This window comes from Odocoileus virginianus, chromosome 9 (assembly GCF_023699985.2).
Source record: "Odocoileus virginianus isolate 20LAN1187 ecotype Illinois chromosome 9, Ovbor_1.2, whole genome shotgun sequence".
Classification (NCBI taxonomy): domain Eukaryota; kingdom Metazoa; phylum Chordata; class Mammalia; order Artiodactyla; family Cervidae; genus Odocoileus; species Odocoileus virginianus.
The window spans coordinates 39,398,365-39,417,930 of NC_069682.1; the positions used below are offsets into that span (position 1 = coordinate 39,398,365).

Consider the following 19,566-nt stretch of genomic DNA (forward strand, 5'->3'; position numbering starts at 1 on the left):
ATGTCAAGGTATATAAATTTTTCCTTTCCTGTCTTTTTGGGGCAGTTATTTATCTTCTCCCAAGTTAATCTTCTCCTACAGAAATGGGAGATGTACCCTTTGCCACGTCTAACTCACAGGGCTGGGTCAGAATCAGATGGAAAGCAATCCTGAGAGGTTACCATAAGAATACAAGGTCAGTCACCACCCGATAATCACTCTGCTGGGAGTTCCTACAAATATTTCCTGATGGAAAACCATTCTGACAGAAGTTATGGGAGACTCTCCCCATAACAAACCCATAATCCTTGAGAGGGTGAACTCCCATGGAAACATTTACGAACTTTAGCTTGTGTCTGTGTGCCTGTGTGCATGTAAATCACACTTTTTCCCTCTCAGGATATTTCATCTATCACTTACTCTGGGAGGTGGGAGGAAGTTCAAGAGGGAGGGATATATGTAAACCTATGGCTGATTCATGTTGATGTATGGCAGAAACCAACACAATGTTGTAAAGCAATTATCCTTCAATTAAAAATAAATTTTTTTAAAAATTACAAGTTTCTAACAGGTATAAAAGCTATACCTCACAAACTTGACAAATGAAAGGTGGATTTCATGGGAAAAATTTCTACATACTGCCACAGGAAAGTTCTTTGAATTACTAGAAAAACAGAAGAGAACAAATGCCCCCCCCCCCCAAAAAAAAAAAAAAAAGCAGAAAGACAAACTGAGAAGAAGGGGCTTGGTGGCAAAACTTGGATTTACACAATAAACCTGACATCAGTCGAGGGTGTGTCGGTCTGGTCCAAAGTTCATTTTTTTAATATCTATTTATTTTTGGCTGTGCTGGGTCTTCACTGTCATACACAGGCTTTCTCTAGTTGCAGAAAGCCAGGGGCTACTCTCTAGTTGTGGTGTGCAGGCCTTCCATCATGCTGGATTCTCTTGTTGTGGAGCACAGGCTCTAGGGGCATGGGCTTCAGTGGTTGTGGCTCGTGGGCTCAGTAATTGTGACACACAGGCCCAGTTGTCCCACGGCATGTGGGATCCTAGTTCCTGGACCAGGGATCAAATCTGAGTCCCCCTGCATTGGCAGGCAGACTCCCAACCACTGGACCACCAGGGAAGTCCCTGGTCCAAACTTTAGAAGAGTTTTCACACTAAGACCACAGATTTCTGGCTTCTCTTGAACAATCTGCTGATGAGGCCATACCCATACCTGTCAGCTGAGGTGGTGACCACTCTCAGCAGGGGTGGGTCCTGTCACCTCCCCTTGCTGCCCATGCCAAGTCTGCTCAGGGTCCTGTCTCGGGGCCTTTGCACATCTTCTCCCTGCCTGGGGGACATCGTCCCACCCTCCCCACTGCTGCACATCATCTGGTACTCAGCCTCCCCCAGGTCTCAGCCATTATGTCCTCACTCCACTATGGAGCACTACTCCTCCCTGGGACCTTATGCCTCCCAGACTCTAACTCCCCTGTGGTGTTTCCAGCCTGCTGCCCCTTTGTGGGCAGGGATCACATGCCCAGTTCCTATTCGGACACCTGCAGCCTGACCCAGGGCTCCGAGCACAGGAAGCCCCAAATTCTGGATGACGGATGGACCTGCTGAGTCCTCAAGCTGGAGGATGACGTGGGGTCCAGGTGACACCAGGCTGGGTGGTGCCTGGGAGAAGGAACAGACCTCTTCTCATCTTCCTGGCTTTGTCCCTCAAGAAGTTCCTTTTGGGGACTACATCAAGGCTTCTGACTTCCCGAGGATCCCAGATGACTTGTGAGCATGTAACTTTCGAGGCCCCACCCTGAGTCTCTGACTGAACACGTCTGGGTGGGCTTGAGGATTTCACTTCTACCAAGATCCAACTTGATGCTGTGACTGCAGGTCCAGGACCTCTTTCACACAGGCGGGTGCATACACACATGCACATACGTCTCCTGGTATGTACAGTCCAGAGTCCAGGGGAGCTTTCTTTTGCCAGTGGTGGTGGTGGTGGTTTAGTCGCTAAGTCGTGTCCGACTCCTGGATAAGAGTAATTAAAGACCCTTGCCATCTCTGCAAGACATTCAGCCATGCCCTCACTGGATGGCAGCCTGGGGTCATGGTTAAAACCACACTCTAGAGTCAGGCCACTGTCCGACCACTCACTAACCATAGACTCGCCTATTTATCTCTAAACACCACCTCTAAATCTTACTCTCCTAATTGGTGGTGGTAACGGTTCCAGACTGTCGGAGTCATGGTAGTAATTAGATGCTACTGGACTTTTCCTGCCATGGGGTCAGACGGTGTGACTGTGTCCCCAAGGGAAACTGAGTTCACAGCTGCCATGGACAACCCTCAGATGACAGTGTCCAGAGAAAGCACAGGGCCGGGTCTGAGGCAACGTGGCTCTATGATGCCATGTGTATGTTGACTTTTAACACATCTGCATGGCTCCTGCTGTTGCCTCAAGTGCAGAGGGGAGGGGAAAAAAAGGAAGAAGGGAAGGAAACCCTTACATTTCTCATTTGAAAAAAAAAAAGTCTCCACCAACGAACTGGGCAGCAAAACAACAGAATTTCATTTCCAAGTATTTCCAAGAAAAGTTGGGCAAGGAGATAGAGCAACTTAAGGCTTGGCTCAAACCTGACCTCTTATTTCGATCCTTTTCCAAATTTCCCAGCACACAGCAATCTCTCCTCCCACAACCCCATTCAGCACTGACTCATCTTCCCAGCAGCCCCCATTCTGACACAACACCAGGTCTGCTAAATCCACCCCCATCTGGGTCACAAGGTCCCTCTGGGCAGGGACCACATCCCTAAGATTCCTTCACCTCGGAAGGGGGGCAGGGGACAATGGGACAAACTTCCTAATTCTCCCCTTAACAGCTGTAAAACCTTGAGCACTGTCCCCAGTGTGGATCTGCTCCTTTACTGATCTGTGGGCCTTCTCCTCATTAGAACACAGGCTCTGAGGCACTGGGGCATTTTATGCATGATCCCCACCAAACACAAGCTAGAGTCCTTACATCCACATCTGTACAATGGGGCCACCAGACACTTCACAAAGATGTCGTGAGATGAGGCATCACAAAGTTCACCTAAGGGCAAGTCTGCACCCGGGCCTGATGTGGCTCTGCAAACAGGTAAGCGGGTGTGTGTGGTGAGTTTGGGTTTGTTTTTAAGAAGAGGTGATGGGGACTTCCCTGCCAATCCAATGGTTAAGACTTCGCCTTACAATGCAGGGCTGTGGGTCTGACCCCTGGTCAGGAGGCTAAGATCCCACAAGCCTTGAAGCCAAAAAAACCAAAACATAAAACAGAAGCAATGTTGTAATAAATTCAATAAAAACTTTTAAAAGATGGCCCACATAAAAAAATTAAGATATTATTAAAAAAAAAAAAAAGGTAACCAGAGGGTCGTCAGTTTCATCATAAACATGTACACACAAATGCAGGCATTTCCATCCAACAAACTTGTTGGTTGTTTAAATGCATCCCTGCCCCTCCTCCCTTTACAAAAATTTAATTTTAATCCAAAGAGATGAGGGAGTTAATATTCACAAGAGGAGTCACAATAGGTTTTCTTTAAATAGAAAACCTCCCTGGCACAATTTGAGGTATTACGTCAATCACAAAAACTGTATTTGCCAACTTTCCAGAAACATCTGCTATTTAAAGTAAGTTGTGTCTCTGACAACTGGGGAGGATTCAGAGCTTTCTGAGGTTCCCTCCTCCTGAGACCTGAGGTCGTGTGTCCACTGAGAGTTCCTTGAAGGACCTGAGTGAGCTATTTCAGCCACTGGGAGGAAATGCAGCCTAGGAGGCAGGCTTTTGCCATCTCAACGTTTCTGCCATCTGAATTATTCGAGGCACGTCATGAAGAGGAGAGAGCTACAGCAAAATGGTTTCCACTGCTGCAAGGAATGTTCCAAAAAGCGTCCAAGGAATCTCTGTGTTCAATGCTAGTTATAAACAGTGTCCCTATCCCCAAGCTTGAAAGTAAGAATACACACACTTGTGTTTCAAATTCAGACTCATAATAGTTTCGTTTTGTATTCTGAAAGCAACACATCACTACCCTCCAGTTCTGCATCTGCAGCTTCCTGATGTCTCGAGTTTAAACCCACGGAGCAAAGACATCTGTTGAGCCCTGCGAGGGAAAGAGCCAAACTTCAAAAGCTGGAAAGAGTCCTTATCAGAATGTGGCTTTCTGAAGAGTTTCGAATTCCCGTGCAAACCAGTTCACTGCCAGTTCACTGCAGGGGGTGTAGGCTCTACCTCCCCACCTCCACCCCACTCCACCTAGGGCCTTCTGACACCACAACCCGCCCCTCCCCCCACCATGGCCTGGCTCTCTTAGGGTCCAGGAGGGCTTTCAGAGCCACGTCAGCCACCTGCGTGCCCTCCCCAGCCTGCTTCCCAGAATAGGCTGGTCAGATGGAAAACCTGTGTGGTCCCATTCAGAGGTGAAGCAGCATGGTAGAAGAGCAGGTTCAAGGTCACAGCCTCCTCCCAGGATTCATTAATAAATAACAAAGGCCAGTGATTGGGTGCAAGGAATGCTCTGAAGACAGTGCAGAGTGCTTCACAAGCGTTTTCACATTCAATGCTAACAGCAGTCCCAGGTCACCTGCTGCTGGTCAGAAGCCTAACAGCTTCTGCCTTGGTCTCTGGGACCTCCAGTAGCCAACAGCCCTGGGTCTAGTCACCACCCTGTGAGAAGCCCCTTGTGGGTGCTCCAGGCCACAGTTCCAGCTAAGCCCAGCCTGCAGGCCAGGCCGCAGACTTGGGAGTGAACAAGGTAGATGACTAGAGTCCCACAGGCGGGGAGCAGAGGCAAGCCACTCCCGTCAGGCCCTGTCCAAAGTCCTGACCCATGGAATCCGAGAGACTAAGAAAATGGCACGAATAGGAACTGGAAAAGAATTTCAGTTACGCACTGTTCTCACATTACAAATGAGGAGTCGAACCAAAGAACAGTCAGGGGAGGGCAGGAGGAGTAAGTAAGTTGGGAGAGTGGGATTGACACAGACACATTATTATACATAAAATAGTGTAGACTAATAAGAACTTACTGTAGAGCTTAGGGAACTTTACTCAGTACTCTGTAATGACCTATATGGGAATAGAATCTGAAAGAGTGGAGATATATATATATATGTATATATATATATATATATACACATACATACTTGACTCACTTTGCTGTGTGGTTAACACAATTGTAAATAAACTATACTCCAATAAAAAATGAATTAAAATTAAGCACTTGGCAAGATTCTAGATAGAAAGAAAAAAAATGGTCAAGGGAAAACAAGGATTCAAACCCAGGTATGGTTCCAAAGACACACCCAGCACCACTGAAATGTATGGTACCACCCACAGACTCTTTCTGTTTGTTTGAGAGAGACAGATTGGCATTCATCCCAATCTGCCCATTTAGTGGTGCCCCACCTGCCCTGGTTGGACACAGGTCAGTTGTTCTCAACCTTAAGTGTGTATCAGAATCACCTGGAGGATCCACCCCCAGGTTCCTGGCTCTGGCCATCTAGGATGTTTCTACAAAGTTCACAGGTCTTGCTGATGCTGCTGATCCAGGGACCACACTTTGAGAACTGTATGTACAGACGTTCCTAAAGGGGCAAACGGAGTTTTAAGTGATGCTCCTTTGGAATAAGCCATCATCACACGACCATCACACAGACAGACAGAGCATGCCAAAACACACCCCCTCCCACTCCAGTCCACAACTTTTTAGTGGCTTCCAGGATAGCCATGACTTGGTCTGGTCCTTTTTCATATGATCACCTCTGTGATTTGCAGACACTGGCGACCATCAGAGATATTCCTGACAGATGAGTGGGTCACATACACATTTGATGAGAGAACGTGGCTGAAATGCTGTTTTACTACAAGGTAGTTTTCTGAAGTTCAGTTTCTGGCTAAGGTAACCATAAAGGAGAAATAAATGAAGAAAAAGAGGCAGAAGAGTGTCTTGCACACCCTAACCCTGACCTTGAACCTGACCGAGTGGGGCTCACGAGGCCCTGGCTGCCCGTAGCATTGGATCTGTCATTACACCACCACCACCACCACTCCCCCCTTCTTATCTGAGAGTGAAAGGTGGCACGTGTTCACCTTGAATGTCCCTGGCAGACTCAGGTCTCCCAAGTCCAAAGCAGCTTCTAAAGGAACTGCAACCTTCCACCCCTTCTCTCTGCACGCGGCTCTCTCAATCCAGGGTTCACTCCACCAACCCTGCAAACCTAAGGGTTTAGTTTTTCTCCCACTGGTCCAAGGACACTTTCTGCTGACTCAATTTTAGAGAAGACACTTATCTACTGAGTCATTTTTATTAAACCAGCAAAGCAATATACAATATAAAAAAAAAAGTCTGGTCCAAAGTTCCCTTAAATTTCTTTGCTTGAAAAATAACTGCAAGATACTACCTGTAATTCTGGCTACTTCTAAATTTCACAAGTCGAAATCACTACCACTTATTGGTCACTAGTAAGTGCTGGGCTTTTTCCATACCCCTGTGTGCCTGGTCATCACAACCAGCCCCTCAGGTGGGCATTGCGACCTCTAGTCTACCCAGGAGGATGCTGAAACGCAGAGGAACAGAAAAACTGGACCAATAAAGAAGTGGAACCTGGGGACTTAGACCCCACTGCCCAGTTCAGGCCTTGGTCTGGAAGACCTTTCCTTAAACAGCCCCTAGACTCCCATCTATCCCATTATCCCCTTCCTCCTTGACAGGCAGCCCCCTCTGACCGACCCCCCCCCCCCCCAATCTGGCTGCCCACACCCCAGGCCTAGCCGGCCTCCTCCTTCCCTCAGTTGCTGGGCCTTTTGCCCCTGGCTGGCCCGGGGCGTGGGTGGCAGTGTAAACCCCAGTCCCAAGTCTGGACAGAAGCGTAGGGGATTCAATCTCCAGTAGGGGCCAGAGAGGACAAACTGGCGATGGAACTGGCTTCTGGATCTCAGAAGACCGGCCCCCTGGGTCTTCGGGGTGAAGGTGAAACTGAGAGCGGGGAGGGCCCACCACTGCTTCCTTCCCGCCCGCCGGCTGACTCCGGCTGCCGGCGCGGCTTCCTCCTCCCCACCACCCGGCGCGGCTCCGTTTGTTTACACGGGCAGGGCTGCTCCCCAGGCGGGTCGCCGGCCGGCACCTGGCGGTGACAACGGTCAGAAGATTTTCGGTTCTGTCGCCGGCCGGCCCCGGGGGCGAGAAGTCCTGCTCCTGGTGCACCCCTTGCCTTCCACCCTCCGCGCGGCACGCTTGGTGTGAGGGCCAGTGCGACCCACCGTTAGACTTGGGGGGCACCGGGGGACCCGAGCTACGACCGGGGAGTCGGGGCCGGGCCGGCGGGGTGGGGGCGGGGTGGCCGCGTCGCTTGCCGGGGAGCGAAGCCCGAGCTCTGAGGAGGGGGCGTGTGGAGCCGCCAGGCTCGGGGTCCCCCGGCGTGCGAGTTGGGGCGCCCCTGTCCCCAGGCTCACTCACCGGACACGTTTAACTGGCCTCCCAGGAACCAGCTGATCCTGCCGCTGCGGAAGTCACAGTCGCTCACCGTGTGGTAGGGGGTGTCCCACACGAGAGCGTCCCGCGCCAGTGGCCCCCAGAAGGCGGCGGGCTCGCGAGCTGCCAGCGCGATTCGCTCTTGGTAGGAGCTGGGCGGCGCTGCAGGAGCGGAGGCGCTGCTCCAGAGCCGGGGGGCAGCCAGCGCCCGCACCCCCACTCCACGGAGGCCGCCTAGTAGCCGCCCGACGCCGCGGCCCAAGCAGCGCGCCGCCATCGCGCCTCAGAGTCCCGCGCCTCAGAGCCCAGTGGCAACCCGGCACCCGCGTGCCCGCGCCCCGCCCCGGCCCCGCCGCGCGCCCAGGCCCCGCCCCAGGCCCCGCCCCCAGGCCGACGCCCCGGCCCTCGTCCAATCCCGCCCCCGCTCCCGGCCCTCGCACGCCCGCGCCCCTCTCTGGCCCCGCCCCTCCCCGCCCCTCCGGCCAACGCCCCGGCCCCGCCTCCGCCCCGCCCCCCGCATCCCTCCGCTCGCGCTCCGGAGTCGGGCGCCAAGGGAGGGGGAGCCGCTGGAGAAGGGGGGCCCACCGGAGCGCGGGGTACGGGGTCCCGGGACGGGCTGCCGGCGTTTCAACTGGTGCGTCCTCCAGCTCCGACGGCTGCGCGGCGCGGGGAACAGCAGAGACTGGGAACCCGGGGACGCAGGCTCTCCCGGGCGCGGGAGCGACCGCGGAGCCGGGGAACCACCAGTTAGGTCCATTCAGCATCTCAGAGGCCGAAGGCATTCGTCTCTTCATGCGCCCTGGAGAAGGAACCCGCAGGTCTGCCTGCACCGGACCCCCGCCAAAATATACACACATAAGCAGCACCCCCGCCCCATGGACTAAGGGGGTCCTCTGCCCAAGAGGCTGTGGGGGTATCCAGGGTGGTGGTCTAGGGTCCGCCGCATTCCTGTGGCAGCGAAGGAGACCCCTGGGGGGTTTGGCCCGCTGCTCCAGCTTCTGTGTTCTGTGTTCAAAAGCTGACGTTTCTAGCTCTCTGACATCCGGTGAGTTCCTTTACATCTCTGTGCCTACACCACCCCCGCTACTGAGCTCCCTGGGTGCCCCTTGCAGGCTGCAAGTTTCAGACACCAACTCATTTATTCTTATGCAGCCCTGGGGATATCTTTCTCCCCCAGCTGTACCCAGGAGCCCGGGAATGGAGGCTGTGTCCCAGTTATCAAGCCAGGAAAGATAGAAGGGAACCCACAGAAACTTGCCTCGGCCAGACTCAAATATCACAACACCCACAAACTAAACACATAATAAATAAGATAAACAGAAGGGAAAGGGGAATTTTGAAAGTTGGTTGGTTGAGTTCCGTCCTATTAGCTGTAAGAGGAATTTCTGCTGTCAGCCCCAGAGTGTGTGTGTGTGTGTGTGTGTGTGTGTGTGTCCCCTCTTGTGTGCGCCTGCGTGCACTTGCCTGCTTGCACATGGTGCCTGCTTTTTAAGGCTGGGGGGCTGGGGTCCAGTGAGAACAGTTAGCACTTAGACACGGGCACTGCTCTGTGCCAAGTGCTTGACCTGCATTTTTCTACTTAATTTAAAAATTATCTGGTGCTATCAAGTCCTGCCCACTCTCAGCTCCCAAGTGGAACATATGAGGACGCTGAGCCCTAAGAAATAAACACGTGCTGAGCAGCAACCCCACTCCCACCTCAATTTCTGCTTCACTGCTTGGCCTGAGAAGAAAGCAATGGCAGCCCACTCCAGTACTCTTGCCTGGAAAATCCCATGGATCTTCCATGGATGCAGGAGCCTGGTAGGCTGCAGTCCATGGGGTCGCTAAGAGTCAGACCTGACTGAGCAACTTCACTTTCACTTTCCATTTTCATGCATTGGAGAAGGAAATGGCAACCCACTCCAGTGTTCCTGCCTGGAGAATCCCAGGGATGGGAAAGCCTGGTGGGCTTTCTATGGGGTTGCACAGAGTCGGACACAACTGAAGTGACTTAGCAGCAGCAGCAGCAGCAGCAGCACTTGGCCGGAATCACCTCTTTTTTCTTTTTTTTTAGCCCCACACAGTCTACAGGATTTTAGTTCCCCAATCAGGGATTGAACCTGGGCCCTATGCAGTGAGAGCACAAATTCCTAACCCCTGGACTGCCAGGAAATTCCAATCACCATTTTTAATAGAATAAATAATAAAACTGAAATAGAGAAAGACCGTAAGTGTGGCCAGGGGTCCCAAAGATGACTACAGATGCTGGAGCAGTGGCTGAAAACCCCCAGGCATTTGCTCTGTAGGAGAGGGGCTCCCCCTCAAGAGGAAGGATCTGTTCCCCACAAGTAGATGAGCAATGCTGCTCTAACTGTCCCAGCCCAGGCCCTGAGAGGCCACAGAGGCAGGCCCTGCTCTCCTGGAGGTGGGTTGCCAGTGCCATAAACTCCAGCCTTCTGGACTAGAGACCCCTGCAGAGAATGTTACCAAGTGCAAGTCGACATAAGGCCAACACCAAAACACCCAAGTCTGGAGCAGAGAAAGGTTTATTGCAGGGCCCTGCAAGAAGGGAGGAGGCTCATGCCTTAAAAACCCTGAACTCCCCAAAACTTTTCAGCAAAGCCCTTTTCTAGGAATGAGGGGGGGGGGGGGGTAGCTGTTGCAGACTTCATGGTGTCAGAGCCTTTGCTCTTGAGGTCAGCCCATGGTCAAGTCAGGATGTTCCTATAAACCTCCACCAAAACAAACATTAGTATCTGTTCTGACCAGAAAGGGAAGGGGAGTCATATAATTCTGTCTCTGTGCCTCCTTGCAGCTGTTAACACATAACAAACCTGGTAAGCAAAACAACATGATTACCCCTCATTTTACGGGTTCAAGGTCCCAAGGCTCAGCTTTTGCCCTGTGAGGCCCAGGTCCTTGGTAAGAGGAGGGGTCGCCGTTCAGGCCAGTTACCCTGCATGGGAGCAATCGTCCAGCATCCAGTTTGGGTCCTCCCGCCGGCACACGGTGTGCTGAAGAGGCAGAGCTCAGGAGGCAGCCCCTCACAACCCAGCCCCTAGATCCCACCCAGCCCCAGATGGCACTCAGGTTCCTCAGGCCACCCAAAGTGGGGTGGGGTTCCACAAACGGCGATCCATGGAGACGGCTGCTGCCATCAGGTCTTGGAGGTGGGATGGGGAAGAGGTTTGCTGCCGCTTAGAGTCTGGCCTCGGTGGTGGGCAGCACTAGTGAGGACTCTGCCAGACACAGTCCTCAGCCCGTCCCTATGGCCCCGGGCTTACCCACCACCCCCAGGCTGGAAGGCCGGGAGGGCCCGAGGAAGAAGGCCACGATCCGCCTCTCACCACGCTCTGTGCCGCCCAGGACAGCTGCAAGCTGACTGTTGGTGGAGCGGGGCCTCTAACCGCCGCTGCGGAGCGATAAGCACTGCTGGCCAGCCCTGCCCCGCCCCCTGCCTGCCCCTACTGCAAGAACAATAGGGAAAGTACACGGAATTGACTCTCAAGAAAGAAGTATGAAGCTGGCTTTCCTTCAGACTGGATAAATAGAAGTGATTGTGTGTACAGAAAACATTGCAGAGCCAGCCAGGTGGTACAGAACTGCATGTCCTGCAGCCCAGGTTATCTGAGGTGAGGTCACAGAGGCCAAGACCAAGACTACCTCCTGGAAGCGGCTCTCCTCCGGGAACTAGAGCAGGTGGAGCCACACCCAGCCACGTCCACAGAACAGCTTCCCATGGGGCCTGGACAGTTCTGAGAACAGCCGGCCCTCCAGGCAGCCCGCGTCACCGAAGCCCCGGCCCTTAAAACACAAACAGTGCCCTCCGCTGCAGAAAGTCGCACATTGGCAGGTGCAGCCATGAGAGGCCTGAAAGGGTTTTCAAGGAAACTGGGCTCACTTTACATCTCAGGCCCGATGTTCAAGTCGGAGATGACAACCCTCACAATCCAAAAAGAAGGATGCTCCGATCCTCACTTAGCAAACACAGATAGGGGAGATGCCCACCCAAGATCTCATGGATGGCAAGTGGGGAGCCTCAGCCTTCAGTGCTCACAACTTGAGCAGCTGTAAGGTGTTTGCCTTCTTAAGCCCCACCTCCCACATTGCTCGGAGCTGCACCACTGTACCCTCCTAAGGAGCAGCTTTGTAGATAAGGGTCCAGGAGACCCTCAGTACTGAGTCACTGAACCCCCTTGCTCCTTGGCCCTTGTTATCACTCCCCCAACTCCCTTCAATGACAGGATTTGGGGAGTCCCTCTCTGCTGTGTGCATGGGCCAGTGTGGAGGCTGTCAGCTGGACAGGGATGAACCGGACACGCCCCTTGAGCCAAGGAGAGGGAGGGGCAGGGAAACAGGCACCAGCTCAAATGACTGAAATGCAAAGCAAAACCGAAAAGGAGAATCCACACTAAGAGCCTTGAAGTGGGCTGGAGGAAGGAGAGGACGCAGCTGCTGAAGGTCTGGAATTGGCCGCACAAAGCTGTCAGGCTTCCTGCCCTCCGGTCCCCATTTCCCAATGTCCCCATGACCTCAGCTGCAGCAATGGAGAGTGGGAACATGCCTCCCTGGCTTCAGCAGTGGTGGGCTCCACGACCCCCACGCAGTGCCCCATAACGTGCACGCTGGATCCCTGGGAGGGAGGGTGAACACAGTGGCCCCAGGGTGAGAGGGTTCACCACCAAAGAGTGGGAGAGACCACAGGTGAAAACCAAAGAGAACTCCAGGTGGCTCAGGGCTGGCAGTGGTGCCCGCCCAGAGCCAAGGACCCCCATCTGAGGAGCCACCAGACTTCCGGGTAGGTCTGTTCTCAGGCAACTCCCTCAGTGAGTTCCCTAAATGCCGACAACACCAGACCCTGGAAGCCCTTAACTGTCTCCAGCCTCCTGTGAGCAGGAAAGACTGGGGTGTCAACCACCCACACAGCACAGAAAGGACTTTGGCCTTGGGGTTCTCTGTGGCCCCCAGGAGACACCCCTGACAGCCCACAGTGGTCAAGAGCGCCATCGGAGAAGACAATGGCTTTGCCTGTGAAGTGTCACTGGTACCTGAAGGAACCGGATCTCTCACTTGCCCAGGTCCACAGGGACCTCACACCCGCGGCTCTTCCCACCTCTCTGCATGGACACTTGCATTGATAGCAAGCCAGGGGCAACCACAGGACACAGGAGGTCCCTCTCAGGGCCAAGCTCTAACAACTGTGAGCCATGACCACTGTCAGCCGTGGATCAAGCCCTGGCTTCTTCCTCCACCCACCTTGAGGAAGCCAGATAGACAGAGGGCATTGTGCCAAAAGCCCTGCACTAGGCCTTTGCACTCCCCCCAGCCCACCATGTGTAAGGCAAGCCCCTCAGTGTTGTCTTTTGCAAAATGAATGAATGGAAGAGAAATCCTGAACCCTTAAGCTCTCAGATGCCTAGTGGTGAGTTCATCGCAATAAGGATATGCTGCCTTTTTCGATTTATGTAAAATCATAGCTTCTGAGGTGTGGGGGATACACAGACTTATCTAAGGGCTGAGGGGCTTCTGCATACCTTATACCCTCCCCACCCCCTTCCCTATCTTTCTTTGGCTCCAAACTCAGCAGACTGTCATCATCCCAACTCAAGAGGTGCTGCCCCACCACCAGTCTGCAGCCGCTGTTTCTCTTCCCACTTCAGGACTCCAGTAGCCATATCACCATCCCCTTCCACCCCCTAATTCATCACTTGCAGTTTCCTGTTGAAGTCAGTTCCCCTGGAACCAAGTCCATACTGGACTCAAGTACACTCAGGGGTAGACCAACTGACAGATTTTGGTCCAGTAGCTTCTGAGAAGGGCGGCTTGCAGTTTGGGCTGGGAAGGTTTGTATTTTAACAGGCTTAAAATTAACATTCAGGGCCTAGGCAGCTAGGGAGGACGCCCTCTGCTGAGTCTCAGGGTTTCCTTTGAGACCCAACCATGAGCAACAGGCAGGTGGGGTGGGGGGAGGATGGTTCTACTGCCAAGGGCGAGGGGACGGGGTGGTCAGGATGGCAGTGGCCGACCTGCCCTCTCCAGGTCTCAGGCCAGGGGATATCCTTACTTAGACACTTGTTTGGCAGTGGTCACTCTGGATGATGGGCTCCTCAGGATAAGAGGGGGATGAGAGGGACAGAGTGAAAATGGGGAGCAGCCTCTGGGCTGATCTGAGAAGTAAAGTTCCTTTTTCTGCCCAAGACAGCAAAGATAGCTGAAACCACTTCACCACCCGTCTCTGGGGCTCCCCCACCTCTCAGCACAACCACCCCAAATGTGGAGGTTTACGATAGGAGCCTGACTTGGAGACAAAGGCCACAGCAGGGAAGGGTCAGCAGCAAACCTGTGCTGACCTCCTGGTGTGAACATCACTTCCTCTGGGGTCAGCCCCTGGGTGGGCCCCAGAATAAACAGAGCCCAACCCTGCAGGTGCCAGCTGAGGACCCAGGAAGGTTATGTGTGGACTGAGTCGGGGCTTTAGGAATCTGGATTGACAGATTGTGGACCTATTGAATGAGAAGGCGAGGGATAGAAAACAGCACTCAAATTTCTAGGCATGTGGAGTTTGACAAATTTTAAAGCTGGCCAACACTGCCACCTGGTGATGGATTCTGCGTGCTGTGCTTAGTCACTCAATCGTGTCTGACTCTTTGGCACCCCATGGACTGCAGCCCACCAGGCTCCTCTGTCTGTGGGGATTCTCCAGGCAAGAATACTGGAGTGGGTCACCATGCCCTCCTCCATGGGATCTTCTGGACCCAGGGATTGAACCCAGGTGGCTTGCATTGCAGGCAGATTCTTTACTGTCTGAGCTGCCAGGGAAGCCCAGGGATTCTACCTTAGCTAAGTGGCTTCAGGACCAGGCAGAACAGAGCAGGGGTCTTGAAGCCACATCTCCATCAAGGAAGTCCAGGAGCATCTCCTGAACAGCAAGGCCTTCTAAACAGTCCTCATCTCTCTAGGAACTGGTCGGCAAAGGTTGACTGTGCCCAGGGCAGCCTTGAACTTGGGGACAGGGAAGGAGGGAAGAGATCTACTGTACACAGCCATCAGAGATCAAGGTGGTGGACTGGGCAGAGTGAATAATGGGAATTGCAGTTAGGTCACTTCAGTCGTGTCCAACTCTGCAAACCTATGCACTGTAGCCCACCAGGTTCCTCTCTCCATGGGATTCTCCATGCAAGAATACTGGAATGGGTTGCTATACCCTCCTCCAGGGGATCTTCCAGATCCAGCGATCGAATCTGGGTCTCTTATGTCTCCTGCATTGGCACGTGGGTTCTTTATTTTAAATGACCATAAACTGAGAAAAGAAGAGGTTTTTATGTCTGAGTCCTATAACAAAATACCATAAATTGGGCACTTAACCACAGCAACGGGTGGCTAACAGGACAATTATATGACTGAAGATATTTCAAAAGGGAGACACCCACAGCGGTAGGGGGTTGGAAGGAACACGATAAAAAAACAGAAATTTCTCTACACAGATGTGTTCAACCTGTGCATTTAGATGGACCAGACCTGTGGGACTTCCCTAGTGGTCCAGGGGTTAAGACTCCGTGGTCCCAACACAGGGTTCCCAACGCAGGAGGCACTGCTTGGATGCCAGTTTGGGGGAACTAGGATTTCCATTTCTGCACTATGCAACCCAAGGGTTGGGGGGGGGGGGGGGAGGCGGCAGGTTGTCTGACAAAACAGAGTCAGACCCTTGACTTAGGCCCAAGCACAGCCACAGTCCTGCCAACAGGTGGCGCCAGCGTGTTTTAGTGATGTGTGATCTAGCTCCCTGAGTAGGGATCAAGCCTAGGCCCCCTGCATTGGAGGTGTGGAGTCTTAGCTACTGGACCACCAGGGAAGCTCCTGTAAAGATTTCCTTACTCATTTATTTTGATGGAAAGAGCAAGAAGGCAGTCAGCCTTGGATGAATTTTCAAGTGGAGAGGGTCCAAAAAAGTCAGAACAAAGCCATGGGTTCCTACGGTTCCCTGTTGACAGATTACTCCAGAGGAAGCCTTAATGTAAGATGCTCCTGGAAGAGAATGCTTGAGTCTGGGCCTTGAGCTTGGATGTCATGGGTACAGTTCTGCTCTCACCAGCCGGGTTACGGGTATGGGAAAGAGCACAACACACTCAGTGCATTCTCTCCGGGAGTTGTTGCACTCTTTGCATCATCAGGGAGCCCTACATGAGCATGGGACGACCACTAACAAGGACTGTCAGTGGTGACAGGGACGTGGCATGCTTGTTTGGGCTGAATATGGCTGCATGAGAAACTCCCTAGAGGAGAAAACTTCTGCAGCATTAGAGGGTGTGGCTGAAGGTGGTCTTCACCCAAATAGAGTTTGGAACACCCTGTGGGCACTCTGGTGCATGTGTGTGTGTATGTGTGTGTGTGTGTGTGTGTGTGTGTGTGTGTGTTAGTCCCTAAGTTGTGTCCAACTCTTTGCGACTCCATGGACTGTAGCCAGCCAGCTACCTCTGTTCATGGGTGTTCTCCAGGCAAGAATACTGGAGTAGGTTGCCATGCCCTTCTCCAGGTGGGCTCCTTGATAAAATCCCATGAACAGGGTCTGGGTAAGCAGAAGTTAACATTGGAAAACAAAGAGTTTCCCAGTAATTCTCTGAGAGAGGTCACCCTAGGGTTGTACACAGGACAAAATCCTTGATCCCATGCCCAGGATTCTGAAACCTTTGCAGCACCTGCTTAGCTTCCACAGTGAGGCCCTAAGAATACTCAAGGCAAGATCAGATCCACAGCCCTGGGTTTCCTGGCTGCCGTTACATGCCCAGTAGAAATATGGAAAAACAGAGCAGACAGAAGGCAGGACTCTTGACCTTCTGGGGTCTTCTGAGCATTTAGCAGGCTCCCAGGACAGCAGCTGCAAGAGTCTGTAAATGCCAGGGGTGAGGGAGGAGAGTGGCTTTCTCTACTGGGCAGAAAGGAAGCTTTCCTAAATACTGAGTCTTGTCCACCTCTTTGGCCTACTCAAAGGATTCAGAAGATGATTAGCCTGCCTGCTTACCTCCAAACTAGGTGCCCTCCGGTAGTACCTTTCTCTTATGCTAAAAAACTGCATCGATGATGTGTGCTAAGTCGCTTCAGTCGTGTCCTACTATGCGATCCTATGGACGGTAGCCTGGGAGGCTCCTCTGTCCATGGGATTCTCCAGGCAAGAATACTGAAGTGGCATGCCATACCCTCCTCCAGGGGATCTTCCCAATCCAGGGATCGACCTTGCATCTCTTACATCTCCTGCATTGGCAAGGAAGCTCCATATGTCCCTGTTAAAAATTCAATCACACAGGAAGCTCTCCAGAAGGTAACTTGGGAGTCCCTGGCTTTCTGTCTCTCACTCTCTGCTCAGAGTCAGCCTTTCAGTCCTTGAAGCTGCTCATTTCAGTGCTGTTCCCACCAAAAATGGATAACCTGAAATCTCATCATGAAGGAACATTAGGCAGACCTAGATTGAGGGGATATCCTGTAAAATAATTGATCTGTGTTCTTCAAAAATATCAATACTGGGACTTCCCTGCTGGTTCAGTAGCTAAGACTCCAAAAACCCAATGCAGGGGGCCGGGGTTTGATCCATGGTTAGGGAAGTAGATCTTACATGCCACAACCAAGACCCGGTGCTGTCAAATGAATGATTTCTTTTTAAAAATGTCTATGTCACAAAAGACAAAGAAAGGCTGCAGAAGGACATCATGTCATGAAGGACATGATGGTTAGATGCAATGTGAGACTCTAGACTGGATCCTGGGTGGAAAAGAAAGGCTCTGTGGAGGCCATTGTTGTCAGTTGGCAGAACTGGAATGTGAGCAAAGAGGTGGATAAAAGTCTTGTATTCAGATTTAGAATATTGTAATCAATACTAGATAGAAGCACCAAATAATAGCTTTGTATTCAAATGAGAGCACTGTATTTAATCCACTATTTGATACTGTATCTAATTAACTCTGTATTTGTGTTGGATAAAAGTGTTGTATTCAGAGTATTGTATTCTATTCAGGTTTAGAATTTTGTATTGAGATTTCAAGTATTGTACTCAGGTTTTATGAAGTTTATAACTACTTGGGTTATGTAAGAGAATGTACTTATTAGAAAATACACACAGTATCAAGAGATAAAGGGGTAGGTACAAAGAAAGCAGAGCACCAAAGAACTGATGCTTTTGAACTGTGGTGTTGAAGAAGACTCTTGAGAGTCCCTTGGACTGCAAGGAGATCCAACCAGTCCATCCTAAAGGAGATCAGTCCTGAATATTCATTGGAAGGACTGATGCTGAAGCTAAAACTCCAATACTTTGGCCACCTGATGCGAAGAACTGACTCATTTGTAGACCCTGATGCTGGGAATGATTGAAGGCGGGAGAAGGGGATGACAGGATGAGATGGTTGGAAGGCATCACTGACTCCATGGACATGAGTTTGAGTAAACTCTGGGAGCTGGTGATGGACAGGGAAGCCTGGCATGCTGCAGTCCATGGGGTCGCAAAGATTAGGACACGACTGAGCGATTGAACTGACTGAACTGAACTGAACTGAACAGCCACTATGGAAAACAGCATGGGAGGTCTTCAAAAAATTAAAAATGGAACTACCATATGATCAGGCAATGCCACTTCTGGATATTTTATCCAAAGGAGATAAAACTCACTGGAAAAGTTATCTACACCTCCCATGTTCACTGCAACTTCATTTGCAAGAGTCAGGGTATGAAAACAATGTAAGTGTCCATTGGCAGATGAATGGGTAAAGATGTAGTGTGTGCAGTATGTGTGTGTACAGTGGAATGCTAGTCACTATTAAAAAGTAAGGAAATCCAGGAATTTCCCTGGTGGTCCTCCAGTGGTTAAGACTCCACACTTCTGTTTCAGGGAGCTCTGGTTCAATCCCTGGTCAGGGAACTGAGTAAGATCACACGTGCCACTCGATGCAGCCAAAAGAAAGAAAGAAAAGAAATCTTACTATGTGCAACAGCATGGATGGACCTTGAAGGCATTTTGCTAAGTGAAACAAGTCAGACAGAGAAGGTGGGACAAGGTAAGATCTGGCTTGTGCAGAATCTAAAAATATCAAACTTACAGAAATGGAGAGTAGGATAGTAGTGGCCAGGTGGCAGAGAAATGGGGGAAGTTGGAAGATGTTAGAGTACAGACTTTTAGTTACAAAATCAATACATTCTAGGGCTCTAATGTACAGCACAATGACTATAGGTAACAGTGTTGTATATCTGAAAGATGCTATGAAACTAGAGGTTTAATGTTCATAACAACAACAAAATAGTAACCATGTGGATGGTTTAGCTAACCTTATTACATTTCACAATTTATATGTGTATCAAATCATCATGTTGTATACCTCAAACTTACACAATGGTATATGTCAGTTATATTTCAATAAACGCTGGAAAACAGAGATAACAGCTTCCTCTCAAATGGTTCAGAAAAATGTGTCTAATGTGTAGACAGAGAGATGAGATGATAGATGGATGGAAAGAGAGGCTGAGGCTTGGTAAGCCTCATGCTGTAAAAAGACCCATGAAACTGTGAGCAAAATAAAGTGGTTGTTTTCAACCACCACTTTAGGGCAACTGAAGCATCTTCTAGACCCAGACATCTAAAAGCACCATGGTTCTGCCTTTCACATTTGTCTGATTCATCTGGACGTATTTTCCTGTAAGGCATGAAACTGAGGTCCATTTCATTTTTCCCCGTTTGGATAAACAGTTGTCCCAATAATATATCAAAAAGTGAACGCTTTCAGGACTTTTCCTGGTGGTTCAGTGGCTAAGACTCAACTTCAATCCCTGATCAGGGAACTAGATCCCACATGCTACAACTGAGACCTGTGCAGCCAAATAACTATTTTAAAACATAAAGTGAATGCTTTCCTCGGTGGCCAGCCTTGCCACCTCTGTATCTGCACACGTTTGTTCTCCCTGCTCTTCAGCCTGTCTGCTCTCGGGCTTGACCAGACAGCTTCAGGCAGGGCTCACATGTGGCCGAGCAAGTCACCACCTCCGTCTACTTCAAGGGTGACTTAGTTCTTCCGGCCCTGAGCCCTAGAAATTGAGAATCAGCTTAACAAGTTCACTTAATTTT

General features: G+C 51.2%; 1 protein-coding gene across 2 annotated transcripts in view; it reads right to left on the minus strand.

The window, feature by feature from the left end:
- ACSS1 (acyl-CoA synthetase short chain family member 1) overlaps positions 1–7,804 on the minus strand; it is a 43,220-nt gene extending 35,416 nt beyond the window's left edge. The window contains exon 1 of one of the 2 annotated variants that reach the window (XR_011489473.1): positions 7,470–7,804. Coding sequence is in view for 1 of the 2 variants with exons in the window: in XM_020878077.2 (XP_020733736.1) it covers positions 7,470–7,761 (292 nt within the window). In the remaining variant the exon portion in view is untranslated. The remainder of the gene's footprint in view (positions 1–7,469) is intronic. The other variant, XM_020878077.2, reaches the window with a different exon arrangement.
- Positions 7,805–19,566: the final 11,762 nt, after the last annotated feature.